The 18,211-nt window shown below is 37.9% G+C and overlaps 1 protein-coding gene across 3 annotated transcripts in view; it reads left to right on the top strand.

Moving 5' to 3' along the window:
- PARP4 (poly(ADP-ribose) polymerase family member 4) overlaps positions 1-18,211 on the top strand; it is a 95,686-nt gene that overhangs the window by 25,006 nt on the left and 52,469 nt on the right. For all 3 annotated transcript variants that reach the window (XM_077868455.1, XM_077868456.1, XM_077868454.1), the window contains 8 exons: positions 664-801; positions 3,417-3,512; positions 6,820-7,003; positions 7,194-7,350; positions 8,606-8,730; positions 12,804-12,935; positions 13,809-13,895; positions 17,774-17,938. In XM_077868455.1, coding sequence (XP_077724581.1) covers positions 664-801; positions 3,417-3,512; positions 6,820-7,003; positions 7,194-7,350; positions 8,606-8,730; positions 12,804-12,935; positions 13,809-13,895; positions 17,774-17,938 — 1,084 coding nt within the window. The remainder of the gene's footprint in view (positions 1-663; positions 802-3,416; positions 3,513-6,819; positions 7,004-7,193; positions 7,351-8,605; positions 8,731-12,803; positions 12,936-13,808; positions 13,896-17,773; positions 17,939-18,211) is intronic.

Here is an 18,211-nt window from a genome sequence, read left to right as displayed (position 1 = left end):
TGTTAATTTTTATTGTCTTTCTCTATTAGGATGTAAGCGCCATGAAGCCAGAGACCATGTTATCTGACTTCCAGGGCCTGGATAGATATCCACAGAATGGTTTTGGTTTTGGTTTTTTGAGAGGAAAAAAGAGAACACAAGGACATGCCTGCGGGAGCAGAAGGTCGGGAGGGGCAGAGAGAGAACCCCAAGCAGGTTCCATGCCCAGCGTGGAGCCCGACCCAGGGCTTGATCTCATGACCCTGAGTCATGACCCCAGTGAAATCAAGAATCTGATGCTTAACAGCCTAAGCCAACCAAGCACCTCCAGAGTGTATTTGTTGAGTGAATGAATGCATGCATGAATGAACTCAATCTATATATTATATATATTACATATATTATATATTTGACAAAATTTGAGATCATACTCTGCATAAAGTTTTGTGACCTATTTTTAAAATTAATTTTACTACAAATTTTACTTTATATCCTTGTATTTTTAAAGAGTGTGATTTTTTTTTTGATGGCTACATAATATTTCCAAGAAATGTTGTGTTCTGATTCACTGAATCCATTCCATAATAATGGCCATTTGGGCTATTTTGGGTTTAATGCTAATAATGATTTTTTATTTTGCTCTTGATTATGCAATCTCAAGGTTTTTCTTCTGCTTTTTTACAGCCAAGTTCCAGTGGACATCTTGCAGATATTTAGAGTTGGCAAAGTGAATGAAGCCACAGAGTTTTTGAGCCAGCTTGGCAATGTAAAGCCCTTACTTCATGGATCTCCTGTACAAAGCTTTATAGGGATCCTGTCCCGGTAAGAGGATACCATCTTTATTTTCCAAATGTTTCAGTCTCGTGAAGATGAAATGTTTTACTGTTTTTCTTTTCTTTTTTTCTATAGAACATGAGTCTCTTCAGTTAAAATCAGCTATTGCATTCCAGAGAAAATGGAACATTTTAATTGTTATAAGTATAATTTAAATTGTGTACTTATTATTACATATATTTAAAAGCGTAGTGCATAGGTATGACTTGCTTCTTGAAAACAGTATCATATGAAAAAAGAGGATTCTCTATTTCATGATGGCTCTTTTTTTTTTTTTTTATGATGGCTCTTCTATATGTATCTAATCTAGAGAACATCCAATACTTACAGAGAAAGGTCTAGAAATTAGAGTACCCAGATGCTGTGAGGTATCTATTCAAAACATAACTCTAATTTTTTGTTTGCTTTGAGTAACCACTTAATATTAGATCTGAACTGTAGACACAGGGAGCAGGGGAGGATATGATTACATCTGGATCCTTAATTAAATATGTAAGAAGAAAAAAATACCTAAAAATAAACATGAATATACAAGATCTATCTGGAAAAAATTTTAAACTGCCAATGAAGGACCCAAAAAAGACTTGCACTAATCAGAAGGATGCCAGTTTTACTTGAATTAGCCTATAAATTTAGAGCCATCACAATAAAAGTGCTAACAAGATATTTTTTAAGAAATAAAAAGCTGATTTCTACCACATATATTTTTTAAAATTTGACTTTACCAAAGTAATTCTGAAAAAGAAGATTAATGAAGGAGAATTAACCAGACACTGAAAATATTTATAAAGCTATGTTAATTAAAACAGTGAAGTGGGAGGGCAGCCTGGGTGGCTCAGAGGTTTAGTGCCACCTTTAGCCCAAGGGCATGATCCTGGAGACCCGGGATCAGGTCCTACATCAGCCTCCCTGCTTGGAGCCTGCTTCTCCCTCTGCCTGTGTCTCTGCCTCTCTCTGTCTCTCTCTGTGTCTCTCATGAATAAATAAATAAAATCTTAAAAAAAAAAAGTGAAGTGGTACCTTTAACAGATGAATCACAGAATAAAGAATCCAAAAGTAAATGTAAACATAGAGGTGTTCAGTATATCATAAAAGTAGCTCTTATTTCTGTAGAAGAAAGATCATTTCTTCAATACTATATATTTGGACAGATTTCTCCCTGGAAAAAATACAAAATTGGACCCTTACCTCATTCCTCACACTTAAATAAACTCTACATGGAACAAAGATTTAAAAATTTAAAATTAGGGATGCCTGGGTGGCTGGCTGGCTAAGTGTTTGACTCTTTGATTTCGACTCAGGTCCTGATCTCAGGGTCCTGGGATGGGGTCCTGCCTTGGGCTCCATGCTTGGTGTGAATGGAGTCTGCTTGTCACTCTCCCTCTGCTCTTTCCCCCTACCTCAAATAAATAAATAAATAAATAAAAACCTTTTTTAAAAATTAAAATTATAGGGACTAACTGAAAAATAGTTTTGTTGAGATGCCTGCGTGGCTCAGCAGTTGAGCGTCTATCTGCCTTTAGCTCAGGACATGATCCTGGAGTCCCAGGATCAAGTCCCACCCTGGGCTCCCTGCATAGAGCCTGCTTCTCTCTCTGCCTATGTCTTTGCCTCTCTCTCTTTGTCTCTCATGAATAAATAAAATCTTAAAAAAAAATAGTTTCCTTAATTAAAAAAAAATACTTTTTAAACTTTTAAGTAGAACTAAAACCCGAAGCCATTTTACAAAATTAATTATATTTCATAATGCAAAATTCAAACAGTAGATGTTTATGTAATGAAAACAGAAGTCTCCTTTACCCATCTTCCCAGAGATAACCATGGTTTAACTTTGATTGCAGAGAGCTCTTAGCAATGCTAGGAGGCCAGTAGGCACCTACATAAGTTCTTGAGCTTAACCATGATTCTCCTGAATGCTGGGGGTCTTGACAGGTAGGAGGCAGCACATTGAGGCAGGAAAAATGGAGCATCTCAGAGCTGGTCAAAACAGTGATGAGAAACTTTCCATAGCTTGATACACTTGAATAGCACCTGGAACTCCTTCTGTAGGATTACTCTGAAATACATTTTTCTTTTCATTTCATGCTCTTTATTTACTTATTGTCTTTTAATTGGTGTATTTTTTCCAGCTTTATTAAGGTATGATTGACAAATGAGAATTGTATATATTTAGGTTGTACAAGGTGATTTTTTAAAGATGTATAACTTGATTTAATGTACATGTACATTTCTGAAATGATTACCATAGTCAAGTTTATTAACACATCCATCGCTTGACATGGTTTTCTTTTTTTCCTTATGGTAAGAACACAAGCTTTGCTCCTAGCAATGGGTATTATCTTATTTATCTTAACTGAAAATTTATACCCTTTAGCCAGCATCTCCCCATCTTCCCCAACCCCTATAAACTACCATTCTGCAGTGTGGTTCTGAGTTGGACTTTTCTAGATTCTACATATATGTGAGGTCATGCAGTATCTGTCTTTCTGTGTCTGGCTTATCTCACTTAGCTTAATGTCCTTTAATAGCACCTGTCTCTGCTAGAATTATGAGGCCATAATAAAAGCTTGTAGTAAATCATTGCAATGTCATTTTCTTTTTAGTGGATTACTTTTACCCAAAGTAGTTGAAGATCGTGGCACAAAAAGGACAGATATTGGAAATCTTGGGAGTGGAATATATTTCAGTGATTCACTCAGGTTAGTATATTATATATTTGATATATTATAACCTTAATCCTGTTACACCCATCACCAGGGACTTATAACCAAGTAGTTGGTATGTGGCTTGCTCCATCTTTCCTTTGTGAGGGATTTCTCACCTGAGAAATAGATCACTGAAAGCAACCAGTTTCCTCAGTATACTAAAGAAACATGTCTTTTGTAGTGGATATTTGGGAAAATTATATTTTAAATTATGTTAGTGATTTTACTATCCTGAGTGTCTTTACATTTTTTTACCCACTTACTCCTTACAACAACCCTCTCAGGTCAGTTCTATTATTACCCCATATCACAGAGAACACTGAGTGACATTGAGCTGTATTTCCTAAGGTCACACAGCATTTTGTCTTTCTCCAGGGCCAGCAATCTTTACTTCTACAGCACACGACCTCTTCTTGAAACAACTTACTATAAATAAACTCTGTATGCCTAGAATAATATCTCATCTTCAATATCCTTGTTAATACTTAGATCTTTCTTCATCATAGCCACAATGTATTGAACACCTGCCCTGTGTGAGGCACTGGTCTAAGTGCTTCATGGACATTATCTGTAAACCTCACAAGTGGTATTGTGACATTTTATGAAAAAGAAACAGACTGATGGAGGTTAAGTAACTTGCATAAGGTCACAAAGCTAATATAGAATGGAGCCTGGGTTCAGGCCCAGGACAAAGGATTGTTATCCAGGGTATTTAAAGAATTCCTACAAATCAGTAAGAAAAAGATAAAGAGTTCAATATGCAAATGGACAAAAGACATGAATAGGAACCTAATAGAAGAGAAAACATGTATGGACAGTGACATTTGAAAAGATTAGTGATCAACAACATGCAAATTAAACTATAATATACATTTTACACTTAACAGCAAAAACAAAAAGTTTAACATCTCTAGGTGTTAGTAAGTCTCTAGAACAGTCTAAATCCTTATACCCTGTTGGTAAGAGTATAAACTGATGAAACCTCTTGAGAAAACTTTGGCATCATCTGCTATAGTTGAAGAGTATAGTTGATGGTATGACTTAGGAATCCTGTGGATTAGCTGGCCTATGAACCAGGCAACAGTGATTCTCAATCATGGCTACACATTGGACTCACTTGGAGATTTTTTTTTTTTCACTTAAAGTACTTTTTTTAAATTTTTACTCAAATTACAGTTAGTACAGTATAATATTACTTTCAGGTGTTCAGTACTTGCATCCATCACCCGGCACTCATCACAAGTGCACTCCTTAATCTCCATCACCTATTTCACCCACCCCCTACTGATCTCCATCCTGGAGGAGCCTTTAAACACTGCTGGTGGGACGCCTGGGCAGCTCAAGTGTTGAGCTTCTGCCTTTGGCTCAGGGCGTGGTCTCGGAGTTCTGGGATTGAGTCCCACATCAGGCTTTCTGCGTGGAGCCTGCTTCTCCCTCTGCCTCTCTCTCTCTCTCTCTCTCTCTCTCTCTCCTCTCTTGAATAAATAAAATCTTTATAAAAAAATAAAAAATAAAAATAAAATAAACACTGCTGGTGCTGACTTCTCCCCAGATAGTTAAATTAGGATCTCCAGGGCTGAGGTTTGGATATCAATTGTTTTTTAAACTCCCTGAATGATTATAATGTGCATCCTGGGTTGAGAATCACCACCTTGATAAGCAGACATAGACCAGGACACATGTACAGGAGTGGCCAAGAAAACTATATTAACAGAATACTAGAAATCATGCAGATGTCCTTTGATAGGGGAATGGATCAAAAAATCTTGGTATACTCCTACATGGAGTCCTATGTGCAGTTTAAACAAGTGTACTACAGCTACACATGTCTAACCCATGACCCTTAGGAACATAACATGGAGCAAAAAGTTGCTATATGATTCTAGGTGTATGTAAATTTCAAAACAAGCAAAACTAAGCATATCATTGAGGGACAGTTATCTATACATCAATACTATAAAAGAAAGAAAAAATAATATACAGAAGAAACCAAGATAGCAATTAGATTACCTCTGGGTGGCAAAGAAATTGATGCCACAGGGCAACATAGACGTCTTGATGATCTTCTATTTCTTAAAGTAGGCAGTAGCTATATGGTTGTTTGTCTTATCATCACTCTTGAAACTGAACATTTAGACTCTTTCCTGTCTATTTAAAATATTTGAAAAATATTTCAAAGTAAAATTTTTTAAATGATAATTTTTTAAAAATAAATTGGCATTCTGAATTTAACCAAATTAAAGTCATTGGTGACTTTGGACAGAGTGGTTTCATTGGAGGAGCCAAACTGCAGTGGGCTGAGGGGTGATGGGCAAGCAAGCAAGTAGAGGCAGTCATTTAGAAAGGCAGAGGGTGGAGAGGAAAGAAGCCAGGACAAGGTCAAGGGTCACAGGTTTGGCTGTCACAGGGAAGGAAGTTTATAGGAAGAATGGGGGACATTGATTTTTTTTTAAAGGGGCAAGTCTTGGGGCACCTGGCTGGCTCAGTTAGGAGAGCATGTGGCTCTTGACCTCAGAATTTTAAGTTCAATCCCTGTGTTGGATGTAGAAATTACTTAAAAATAAAATACTTTTAAAAAATAAATAAAAGAGGAAAGTCTTAGAGGGGATAGAACAAACACTTTTACATTTGGGTCTTGATATTTGGAAAAATAGAGGTCTGTCTCCAGAATGTTGCTCCCAAAGGTATCCTGACCTATGCTCCTTAATTGCAAAAGTTGCATTTTTTAAGCTGCCGAGTCCTGAAGAAAGTCAAACAAAACCTCTCATTTAGATGTCATTTGAAATTTTTGTTTCTCCATTTGGATTCAGAAGGCTCTTTGAGAATACAGTCCATTTTTCCCTTTGACCAGTTCTTATTCACATGGTATTTCATGTTCTCACTGAGCTTTAGTGCAGAGAAGTAATCTACTTTTTCTGAATTAAAAAAGTGAAGGTTTTCCTTCTCTTCCATCACTTTGGTATGTTTACCATACCAAAATGTGTGTATTTTAGTAATTAATAAAGATTTGGGAAAACAGTGTAATCCATCTATCTTTGGAAGAAAGCAATTTCAGTACTGTTTACCACAACAGAAGTGCAACATATGTGTTTTTCACTTTGAAGTTTTAAACAAGTAAGTGAACAATAAAGTTCTAAATTGAATCTTCAGAGACATTTCAATAGCAGTAAAATTTGGAACATTCTACCAGCAAAGTTGTTTACACAGTATTTCACATGTAGAGATGGATAATAGATAATAAAATATTGTTGGCCCATAACCATAAATTACAAACACATACTTCCTTCCTTTCCCAATGCAGTACGAGTGTCAAGTACTCCCACTCAGGAGAGATTGATGGCAGTAGGCTCTTGGTTGTCTGTGATGTAGCCCTCGGGAAGTGCATGGACTTGAAAAAAAGAGACTTCTCCTTGACAGAAGCACCACCAGGTTATGACAGTGTCCATGGTGTGCAAACAACAGCCACTGTCACCACAGACTTCGAGGTATTTATTTCAAGAAACAAGCAGAGAGGCTCCCATTTTTATTGAGTATACTTAAGTTTAAATAATTATTACATATTTGTGACTCCCTCAATTCAATATTTTCTAAATTAGCAAACCTGTAATTCTGCTTTTATGAGAACATTTGCTGATAAGGGTTTTTCCCCCACCCGTTAATTTCTGCTGGTTGTAGGATGATGAATTTGTTGTATATAAAACCAATCAAATTAAAATGAAATATATTATTAAATTTTGTATACCTGGAGATGAAGTAAAGGACTTTCATCCTTGTAATACTACTGAATTAGAGGAATACAGACCTGAGTTTTCAAATTCTTCAAACGTTGAAGGTAAGACAATTTTCTTGAATGCTGTCTTATGTGATATTTAGAGAACTCAGCTGTTTTCCTTTTAGAGGAATTCATGCTCATATTCAGTAACTGTATCTATGACCTCATAGATAAATATTTTATTTCCTTTTTCATTTCGTAAAAATTATCTCAGGATACTTGAGAGAGGTTAAGTGATCTCAGAGTCACATATTACTTTGTTAACATGCCTGAGTTGAGCTCGTGCACCTCAGGACAGCCAGTGCTGAAAACCACTGAAGCAATCTAAGATGTCGAAGCACAAAAAGTGCAATGGGGGTTGGTGAAGTGGACAGAAGACACAGCTTTAGAATCAGGAAGCTCAGCTTCAAGTATCAACTTGCCACTTGCTAGGCTGTGCAGCATGCAACACACTGCATAAGCTTTGTGGGCCTCGGTTTCTCTATGTTGCAAATGAGACCAATATCTGCACTAAGCAAAGGTATTCCCAAAATTATAATATGCAGCTTATATGCTAGTAGTAGAAATATATGAGAGGATGATATTTTCTCAGAAAATTGTAAGCCCAAACTATTATAATATTTATTAATAGCATTGTAAAAACACACTACATTTTTAACTGTGATCAAATTATTTTTTATTGGAAATGCATGACTTCATGTATAAGAAAATGACTCCTGGTTTTCCTCTGGAAGCCATTAAATGAAACATCTGGGAAGAGAATCAGAATATATCTGATTATATCTGTATTTTTGCTCCTTCTGGTATAGAAGGGGAACTTTTTTTTCCATATGTTATATTAGAAATTTGATTTAGTGGGCTTTGGTTTGAAAGTCTAAGGAGCCTCCTATTGGTTTGATAAGCTTTTGCGGCACAATAAATAATAGTGAGTGACCAATCAAAATTATAGGTCAAGGAATGGAGATATCTAGATTCATGCATAAACTACACATATAAATTCTGGAGACTTCTCTGTACTTGTGTATGCTTAAATGTAGGTCTTTCAAGTAATTGCATGACTCTAAATTTTCGAGATGAGTCCTCAGAGTCTCTAGATTAAAAAGGCAGAGTGTCCGTTATGAAGGCTGCCCCCATTTGTCTCACGTAGGTTCACTTGCTTTGCAGAATTGGCTATTAAAAATCATAAAATTCTACTTGTCCATTTTTCCTAAAATACAATGTATAAAGGGAAGGGGAAGGAATAACAATTAAGATAACAAAAACAGGCAGTGCAGGGATGGTTTTAAATGCTAACATTTTAATTTTTAATGTGTAGATTATCAGTTAGCAGACACCAAACCTTTCAGCAACATCAAGTCTGGCCTTCAGGATTTCTCTGGCAATTCAGTTCCTCTTGAGAATGTTCACATCAAGGGGAAAATAATAGACATCATAGCCCAGGTATGTTCTTTGTGGTTTTATGATACTTTAAACAGATAAATGATAATTTGATTATAGTTGCATGAATTAAACAAAATGTGCATTTCCAGAATTTGTTTATTCATTGAGCACCTACTACATACCAGGGACTGTTCTAGGCTCTAGGCACACAGCAATGAACAACAACAACAACAACAACAAAAAAAAACTGCCCGGAAAGAGCATAGATTTTATTGAAGGAATAGGCAAAAAAAAACCAAAAAAACAAAAACAAACAAACAAACAAAAAAAACATGATAAAATGCATCATATGTTAGATGGTGATAAGTGCTAAAGAAGAAAATGTAAGCAGGGAGGATAGGAGTTGCACAGGAGGGAAGGGTTTGAATTTGTAAATAGGATGTCCAAAAAAAAGCCTTACTGAGAAGGTGACATCCAAGTACAGACATGTAGGAAATAGGGGACTAAATCATATGGACATTAGAGATTGCTCATTCCAGGTGGAGAAAACAGCATGTGCAAAGGCCCTGTGGTGGGAGCAAGCCTGGCATCAAGAAGGCCAATGTGGCTAGAGCAGAGTGGAAGGGAGAAGCATGGCAGAGAACTGAGAGTCAGAGAGGTGGTGTGGGTGTCAACTCACATCAGGACACAGGACATACTGTCCTTCATTCTGAGCCTTTAGAAGATGTTTGAAGGAGAAATGGTATGATATCACCTGTTTTAATAGTATCACACTAGGCACCATGTCAAGAACAGTCTAAAGAGGATTGGTCAGGAGACATCTTAGGTCGAGTTGTCTGGAAAATAGACTCTAGGTGGAATTTGTTTTCAGGAAGGTTGTTGTGAGGTGCTCTCAGGAACAATACCTGTAAGAGACTGAAGGAGTCAGAACCTGACAAAAGGAGACATTGAACCTTAACACATCTAACATATGATGCTTATGAGTCCTCACATGATCTCAGAGGAGCTCTGAAGCTGAGATGGCCTTCAGAGACATTCTGAATTGAGGCCAGGGCACCAGGCTTTGTGCTTGCAGAGGGACAAGTTACTGGATGTGGCTGCCCGTGGGGAGGGGTCATAACCTTGGGTGAGGCAGTCCACCTTTTTTGCTGGGGACAGTCTGGGAAGGAACTCAGCAGATGACACTCCCAGCAGGCTTGGTCCTGAAAAGAACATCTGGGAGCATGTTACAGTACCAAGTGTAGATTACCATTGAAGTAATTCAGTCAAGGATGACAGTGACTTGAACCAGAATGTTAGTAGTAGGGGTGAGAAGAAATTATTGGGTCTGGCAAAGGATCGAAGGTAGAACCAGTAAGATTTGATGATGGATGTGAAACACAAGAGAAAGTCAGGAGTCAAGGATGACACCAAGGTTTTTGGCCTGAGCAACTAGAAGGATCAGTCACATTTGCACATACTGAAATGGGGAAGTGGTAGAAGGGATAAGTTGGAGGTGACTCTCAGGATACTACTATCTTTAGCCATATCATGGGAGATGCAAAAACCAAGAAGGCAGTAAGGCATTTGAGTCTAGAGTCCAGGGAAGAGTTAACTCCTGGTGGGAGTCATAAATGGGGGAGTCGCCAGCACTTAGATACTATTTAAAGTCGTGTGGCCAGATTAGATCACCAAGAGAATCTTTCAGAGAGAGAAGACAAAGCCAACATGTAGTGGTCAGGTAGAGGAGGCTGAGTCAGTGAAGGAGACAGAGAGGGAACGGCCAGTGAGATCCAGACTGTCTACCTGGAGGTAGGCTCTGATCTCAGAGGTTAGGGTCTTCATCCCCCAGGACTGTTCTCCCTCCCTGCTACCACTTCAGAGGCCAGTTGCAGGTGTTTCTGGCTGACCAACTATACATCAGAGGTTCCAAAGGCCCTTTAGATTGATTTGCTAGAGCAGCACACAGAACTCAAGGAAACATTTTACTTACAACATTAATAGATATTATAGGAGAATATAACCGAGGAACAGCTAGATGGAAGAAACGTGTAGAGCAAGGTATGTGCCAAAGCTTCCATGCCCTGTCCAGGCAGACCACTCTCCACATGTTCCCCAGCCTGGAAGCTCTCTGAAGCCTGTCTTTTGGGGTTAAAGTAGGCACGATTGATTATTAAATCATTTGTTATTGGCAGTTGAATTCAATCTCCATCCTCTCTCCCCTCCCCAAGGCCCAAGGGTGGGGCTGACAGTTCCAACCCTTTAATCCCCTTGGCAGCCAGTCCTTATCCTTAGGTACTTTTCAGAAGTCACCTCTTCGACATAAACTCAGATGTGGTTGAAAGGGGTCTGTTATGAACACCAAGACACCTGTATTGTTCTTAGCCCTCTGGAAATTCTGAGGGTTTGGGGAGCTCTGTGCCAGAAACCAGCCAGAAATAGGTACAAAGACAAATAGATAGAGATATAGATATAGATGTAGATATAGATATAGATATAGATATAGATATCTTATTATAAATCACAAATCTATATCTATAGATAGATATATCTATAGATAGTTATATCTATCTATAGATATATATCTTATTATAAATCACAGTATCATAGCGGGGAATTGCTGGAGATGCCCTGTTCTGTAGTGGGGAGAGGATAAGCACTCATGTTCCAGTGCAGTGTGTGGCCTCAGCTAGAAGCTCACCACTAGTGCACTTGTGGTCACAGAACAGAAAGTAGAGTTCATGGGCATGCATGCAGGTGGGCTGCCAGTGCACCATGAAGACAGCTTCTAAGATTTGACCTCATTGGCTCCTACACACTAAGGACTGCACTGACCAGCTATAAAGACCTCTTAGGAACATAAGAACATCTGAGTCCCATATCATGATAGGATCACCCCAATTCCAGGGTAGCTGGCTGGTAAGCCGGTGGCTCTACCACTCACAGTTTACAGAACTGTGAGATTGGATCCCCTGAGGCACTGACCTGCTGATTTGATGAGAATCAAATTGTTTAAGTGTGTGCCCCTTAGAAATGTTTTTCTCTCGTTGCACATACACTAGGGGCAACCCAGATAACTGTCAATCCAGTTATGGGCAGCATTTTGGAATAAGTTCGTTTCCTTTATTCTTTTATTTTTCATTTCAGTCTCTTCCCAGAAATTATTGATGGCAAATGGCTAAATATTTTTTTATTATTGCCACATGTTTAAAATGCTACTGTTTATTATTATGTCTAGGGTTTTTTTTTTCAAATGTTTAAAGACTGGCCTTTTCTTAAGCAAGGGACTGATAAACGCAGTTCATTTAGTAAAATTAATCTGATAAGAATAGAGACAGCAAGTAGGAGTGGAAGAGTTGATTCAGGAGTTGGCTAGACAGGAAAAGATGGGGATAGATGGAAAAAGCTATGGAGGGCTATGTACAAAGAGGTAAAGGAGGAAATGCCAAGACCTGAAAACAGACCAGATGTAGGAACTATTCTGGAAAAGTGTCTGGGCCGTGACACCAAGGACAGATCAAGACCCAAATGTAGCTGAGTGAAGTAAGTCAGTCAGAGAAGGACAAACATTATATGTTGTCATTCATTTGGGGAATATAAATAATAGTGAAAGGGAATATAAGGGAAGGGAGAAGAAATGTGTGGGAAATATCAGAAAGGGAGACAGAACGTAAAGACTGCTAACTCTGGGAAACGAACTAGGGGTGGTGGAAGGGGAGGAGGGCGGGGGGGTGGGAGTGAATGGGTGACGGGCACTGGGGGTTATTCTGTATGTTGGTAAATTGAACACCAATAAAAAATAAATTAAAAAAAAAAAGACCCAAATGTAAAGAAGCTATCTTGTCATCTTAATGAAAGCTGCTTTGCTTCTGTTAAGCCAGTGTTTATAATATTGTAATAATAGTGACTTTTATTCTAGCCAAGGGTGTGTAAAATACCTAAAGTTACGGCTGGTACATTTTATAATGTGACATGGACTCTACATTGCAATCTTAGAATGCTCTAATCCCTGAAGCCAGGATTGGAATTCGAGAGACATGATAAAAATTCAAGGAATTTAAAGAAAATATGCATAATAGCTTTCATGAACAGTTGTTCCTGCAAAAGTTGTTCCATATGATTTCATCAAGTATGTGTATTCTTTTCTTCTTCAGGTCATTGTTTTTCAGACATACACAAATCAAAGTTCTGTGCCCATTGAGGCAAGATATATTTTTCCTTTGGATGATAAGGCAGCTGTGTGTGGTTTTGAAGCATTCATCAATGGGAAGCACATAGTAGGAGAGGTAAGGGGAGAAAATGCAATGTGACCTCTCTTTGGATTCAAGGTCAGTTTCCCATTTACCCAAATCTTCCTCACCTGAGTCTCCATAGCTATAAGATTGAATAGCAATCTTATCAAAAAACAGAAATATTCTTTGAAAAACCAAGCATTTATACAGTTGGCTTCCATTCAGACATCCCTGCCTGACGGATAACTGGTTTCTGTCCCTACCTGTCCAGTAATCATCAGCCAGTGCCTTATAAATTCTTTGCCTAGCACTTCAAAACAGAGCAACTTCAATATCAAAAGTTTAAGAGAGGCACAATGGAAAATTGGTGAAGTTTTGCAGAAAAAAAGGGACCCTCTGCACCCTGTTTGTAACAGTTACATTGATGTGACCGCTACTGTGGTAACTTTTTTTTTTTTTTTTTTTTTACTGTGGTAACTTTTTAAGACAAGTTGTACCAAAAGAAATAACAAGTGATATATTCTTTGTTTATTCTAGGGATTAACCCACAGTTGCAGTAATAACTTATATTTTGTTAAATTTAAGATAAACTTACTATTTTTGTTCAACATAAAGTCCCAAACTTTTTTTTTCCCACTGTTGACTCTGAAATACTTTAGTCCCAACTAATTAAAGAGATTTCTCTTTAGTTGGCTTTTTCTGATTCAAATTCTTTTAGATAAGTACATTTTAATGATCACTTATGTAAGTTTTCATTCACTTTCAACTCCCATTTTCTGGCTTTGCCTAGGTTTTAATAAAAATTGATGAATTTTCTCATCAGAATGTTAAAATCTGAAATCACTATTCATATTATGACTGATATAAAAGTTCTCGCTTTGGCAGCACATATACTAAAATGACTGGTATAAAAATAATCTTTTCCAGGTGAAAGAGAAGGAAGCAGCCCACCGTGAATACCGGGAAGCCATCAGTCAAGGCCATGGCGCTTACTTGATGGATCAGGATACGCCTGTAGGGCTTAATTTATCCATTAGTCTAGCATACTTACCAAGAGGGAGAAAGAGTTGGTGTATGACTTGAAACATGAAGTCCATGGTAGACACTGGGATACTTTATGCTATTTTAGGCCTAGAGTTTAATTTGCTGTTAGTAAGGGAAGGTCCAGCTGTTTAAAACCGTCTAACTTACCTAAACAAAGGAAATGGTATCGGTATTGCCAAACGAATAAGAAGAGCTATTTCTCTCCTAGGGAACTGAGTTTCCCAGAAATGACAACAAAAAGAAAAATTAGGGATACATAATCTTCATCTTCTGATAAGAGTATAACATACAATTGACCCTTGAATAACACAGGTTTGAACCGCATAGATCACTTGTAGGCAGATTTTTTCAATAAATGCAGTATAGCACTGCAAATGTATTTTGTCTTCCTTATGATTTTCTTTTGTCCCACTTACTTCATTGTAAGATTTTAGTATATAACACATAACATACAAAATATGTGGTAACTGACTGTTTATGTTATCAGTAAGGCTTCTGGTCAATAGTAGGCCATTAGTAATTAAATTTTTAGGAAGTCAAAAGTTATAAGTGGATTTTGGCTGCATTTCAAGGATCCACTGTATATACGCTTTTCCTAGAACTAAGCTTTCCTAGCAGTTTATCCAATTTTCACCAAGTCATATCCCAGGGAGACATTTTTACAGGGTCCTGAGATAGGTCCAGATTCTTTTCTTTCTGATTAATTGCTTTTATAGAGATAAAATATGGATAATATGAATGAATAAACAGCTGTCATATCCACCAGATTTCTTTTCTTAAATATAAGATGCTTTAAATATGCATTTGGCAAATACTAGATTGCATGAGGTTAGTTTCTAATCATTATCTCCAGTGTAGATATTTAGTTGTTTTTGAGGATGCATGTGCTTTTGAGAGGCCATGTGCTTCAGATATTACCCCTGAAGATGGCACATTGCCCTAGCATTGTGAAAATTTAATGTTTGGGGAGGGGAGTTATTAAAGATTAATATAGAGTTAAAGGATAAATAATTGCTTTTGACATCTAGGATAACCATTTGCAGAATGGGAATAAGCAAGGAAGAGGTCATTATTAAACACTTAATAATGCTACCCCTGGCCAAAGTGTATATATAAAAGCCTGGGGTTCATTTGATATGCTGACACTTAACAGTGTGGGGTTATTGTCATAAATGGTTGGCATGTTTCCTCTTTGATGTTAATATATTTCCCTAGGAAAATGATCCACAGGAAAACAGTCCTCACAACAGATGTTACCTGTGGATAAAGTCTGGTCAGAACCATTGCTAACCAGAGCCTTTAAGTCTCCCAGAATATATTTCGCCATATGGTGACTATGATGTCCTCACCCTATAATGTATTATATTAATAATATAGTTATATAGTGTATTACATACATACTATATGTTATTATATATAGGTTTAATATATAAATATATATTATCTATTTGACTTCTAATAGTTGGCAACATTTTATATATGTATACCCACATATATATACATGTCATACATATACATATAAAATAATATTCCTCTACGCTTGGGAACATTATATATGTGTGTATAAAATATAACATATATTACTGTATTACATATCATGTTATCATTTATAATATATATGATGTGTATATGCTATGTGTATTATATATATGATATTCCCAATGATCAGAAGACTAGCAAAGTGGCTTTAGATATCCAACGGATGAGGCGAAAATGATTTGTCATTGAAATATTGTGTAGGGACACCTAAGATTTCAAACCTCATTATATCACAAAGGAGGACAAAGTTAGAAGAAGACTACTGGACTCAACTTTATATTGGTCCACCTTTAGGATATACCTAAATTAATCTTATATTTAATATATTTTGAGGTAAGGTTAAAAAGAACAAGGTGGCATGGTTATTGAAATAAATCAGTAATTGAAAATATTTTTAAAAACCACACATGCTTATTAAGGAATAGATCTAAAGCTGATTCCATTTCCTTCTCCTCTAAACTTCATCCTTCTCCTATCTCCCTGGTCATAATAATGGTGTCACCATTTACCTGGTGGGCCAGGTGGAAACTCTGGGTGTCACCCTTCAATCCTCCCTTCCCAGTGTAATCATCTGTTTGAGTTTCCTACCAGGCTGTGCAGCCTGCCCATGTCACCACCTTTCCTCTGACTGTTACTGTAGGGCCCACTGTCATCCCCTCAGCCGATCACTACCGTACCAAAGACCCTCCCAGGTCAGGCCTCATTGCGCTAGTTCCTTCCTCCCACTTGGCACTCCAGAGAGTCTGAGCTATTACTTGTAGTCCCCAAAACAATACCTTTGTAGAGCCTCTGTTCTCCTGGTTGGAATGTTCTAACTCCATTTGTTTACTTGATTTTTTTCTTTAAGTAAGCTTTATGCCCAATGTGGAGTGTAAACTCATGAGATCAAGAGCAACATGCTCTACTGATTGAGCCAGATAGGCACCCCATTTGCTTGATTTAAGATAAAACTATATAAAATTTATCTATGTATCACTACTTTTAATATACTATTTATACAGATCGAGGGCTAGTTTGTAATCTCAAATATTTAAGCAGGAAAGTAAGAGAAAAGGGTAGATAAAGAGTTAATGGGAAAATGCAGAGGAAATTTCAATGCTGAGACTGGAGCTGGAGCAAGGGCCCAACCTCCTGAATGGAAGCTGCTGGGTGAGAACAAGCACCCTATGTGGCAGGTGCTCCCCATTACTCTGCACTGAGGTGAAAGCTCTCTGGGAACTCCTAGGGGAATCCCCACAGTTCCTGTGTCTTATCTACTCTCAGAGGAGCTTGTCACTCTTTGGCATTCAGTTCACTCAGTTGCCTTGCAGCTCAGCTTTCTGGCGGGTCAAGACCAGTTACAGTTTTGTAAATTATCTGGCTTGTAACAGAAGTGATGTCTTACATCTGTATCCTACGCAGAAACAGAGCTGCAGCCCCACACTATTATGTGTCAGTCTCTCAAATGAGACCCAGGCTTTCATGTGCTTCTTTTAAGGACAAACAGTATGAACTGTTTAGTTATCATCTCTTCATTGTTCATGCCTTCACTGGAATTCATTTCTTCACTGGATATTCTTGCAAATGGATATCCTCAATGTCAAAAGTAATCATCTACTTCTGAAATCTTTATAAATTATCAGTAGTATATGCTCCTAAACATACTAAGTTTCATGGCAGTGCAACCATGTGGACTAGAAGATACTCTTGAGGTTTTAAGAGTTTCTCTGTGTGGGTGTCAGAAAAAACATACATCTAGCCTCTTTTTTCTGCCCTAGCCAGTCATGAGCTTGTCTCCATCTGCAGTGATTATAATACCCCTTTAAAAGAAAGTGAAATACTTTTTCTAAAAAATAAAATGATGAATAAACTACAGGGTAAAAGAATGAAGTGAGGGCCAAGTTAGTGAAAACTGCTCTGGCTCTATGGCCACTGATAGAATTGCTGCTAGATGCTGTGGAGGTCAGAGAGGCTACCAGCACTTCAAGAAGGGACCATATGGATGCTGTCTGCGCAGCAGAGGTCTGCATGCAGGGCCTTTGGTATGGAGGACAGAAGTGACCCTCCCCAGCCAGGGCAAGGTCCTGCTCCTAAAGGAACTCCTCTCCTTCTGCCCCCCTTGTAAATGTCACACCATCCCCACCCCTAGGGACCAATTCCAGGATTCTCCTTTAGCCCTGCCAGTGCCCATTTGTTTTGTAGGACATATGCTCATTTTCTGGGGAAGAGTCTGGCAGATTATAATTTAAGTGGCATATACAGGAGGGATTAGCTAGCATAGAATGGATACAATTTTGAATGGAAAGCTGAGCAATGTGTTTCTATTTCAGGATGTTTTTACTGTTAGTGTTGGAAATCTACCCCCTAAGGCTAAGGTCCTTATTAAAATTACCTACATCACAGAACTTAGCATCCAAGGCAGCAAGGCTGTCTTCTTCATGCCTGCCACTGTGGCACCTTGGCAACAGGACAAAGTTTTGAATGAAAACATTCAGGTTTGTATGCTTAGAAAGTTTTAAAGAGGGTTTTTTTGGTGATTTATGAATATCTGAACTTAAAAATACCTAAAATAATCTAATCTTTCCACGGGCACCTGGGTGGCTCAGTGGATTAAGCATCTGACTCTTGATTTTGGCTCAGATCATGATCTCAGGATTGTGAGATTGAGCCCTGAGATGGGCTCCATGCCCAGTATGGATCCTACTTAAGATTCTCTGTCTCTCTCTGCCCCTCCTCCTCTGGTTCTCTCTCTTTCTCCCTCTCTAAAA

The sequence above is a fragment of the Canis aureus genome, chromosome 24, assembly GCF_053574225.1.
Source record: "Canis aureus isolate CA01 chromosome 24, VMU_Caureus_v.1.0, whole genome shotgun sequence".
NCBI lineage: Eukaryota > Metazoa > Chordata > Mammalia > Carnivora > Canidae > Canis > Canis aureus.
Note: the sequence above shows the minus strand (reverse complement) of the source record. Positions and strands in the feature narration are given on the sequence as shown.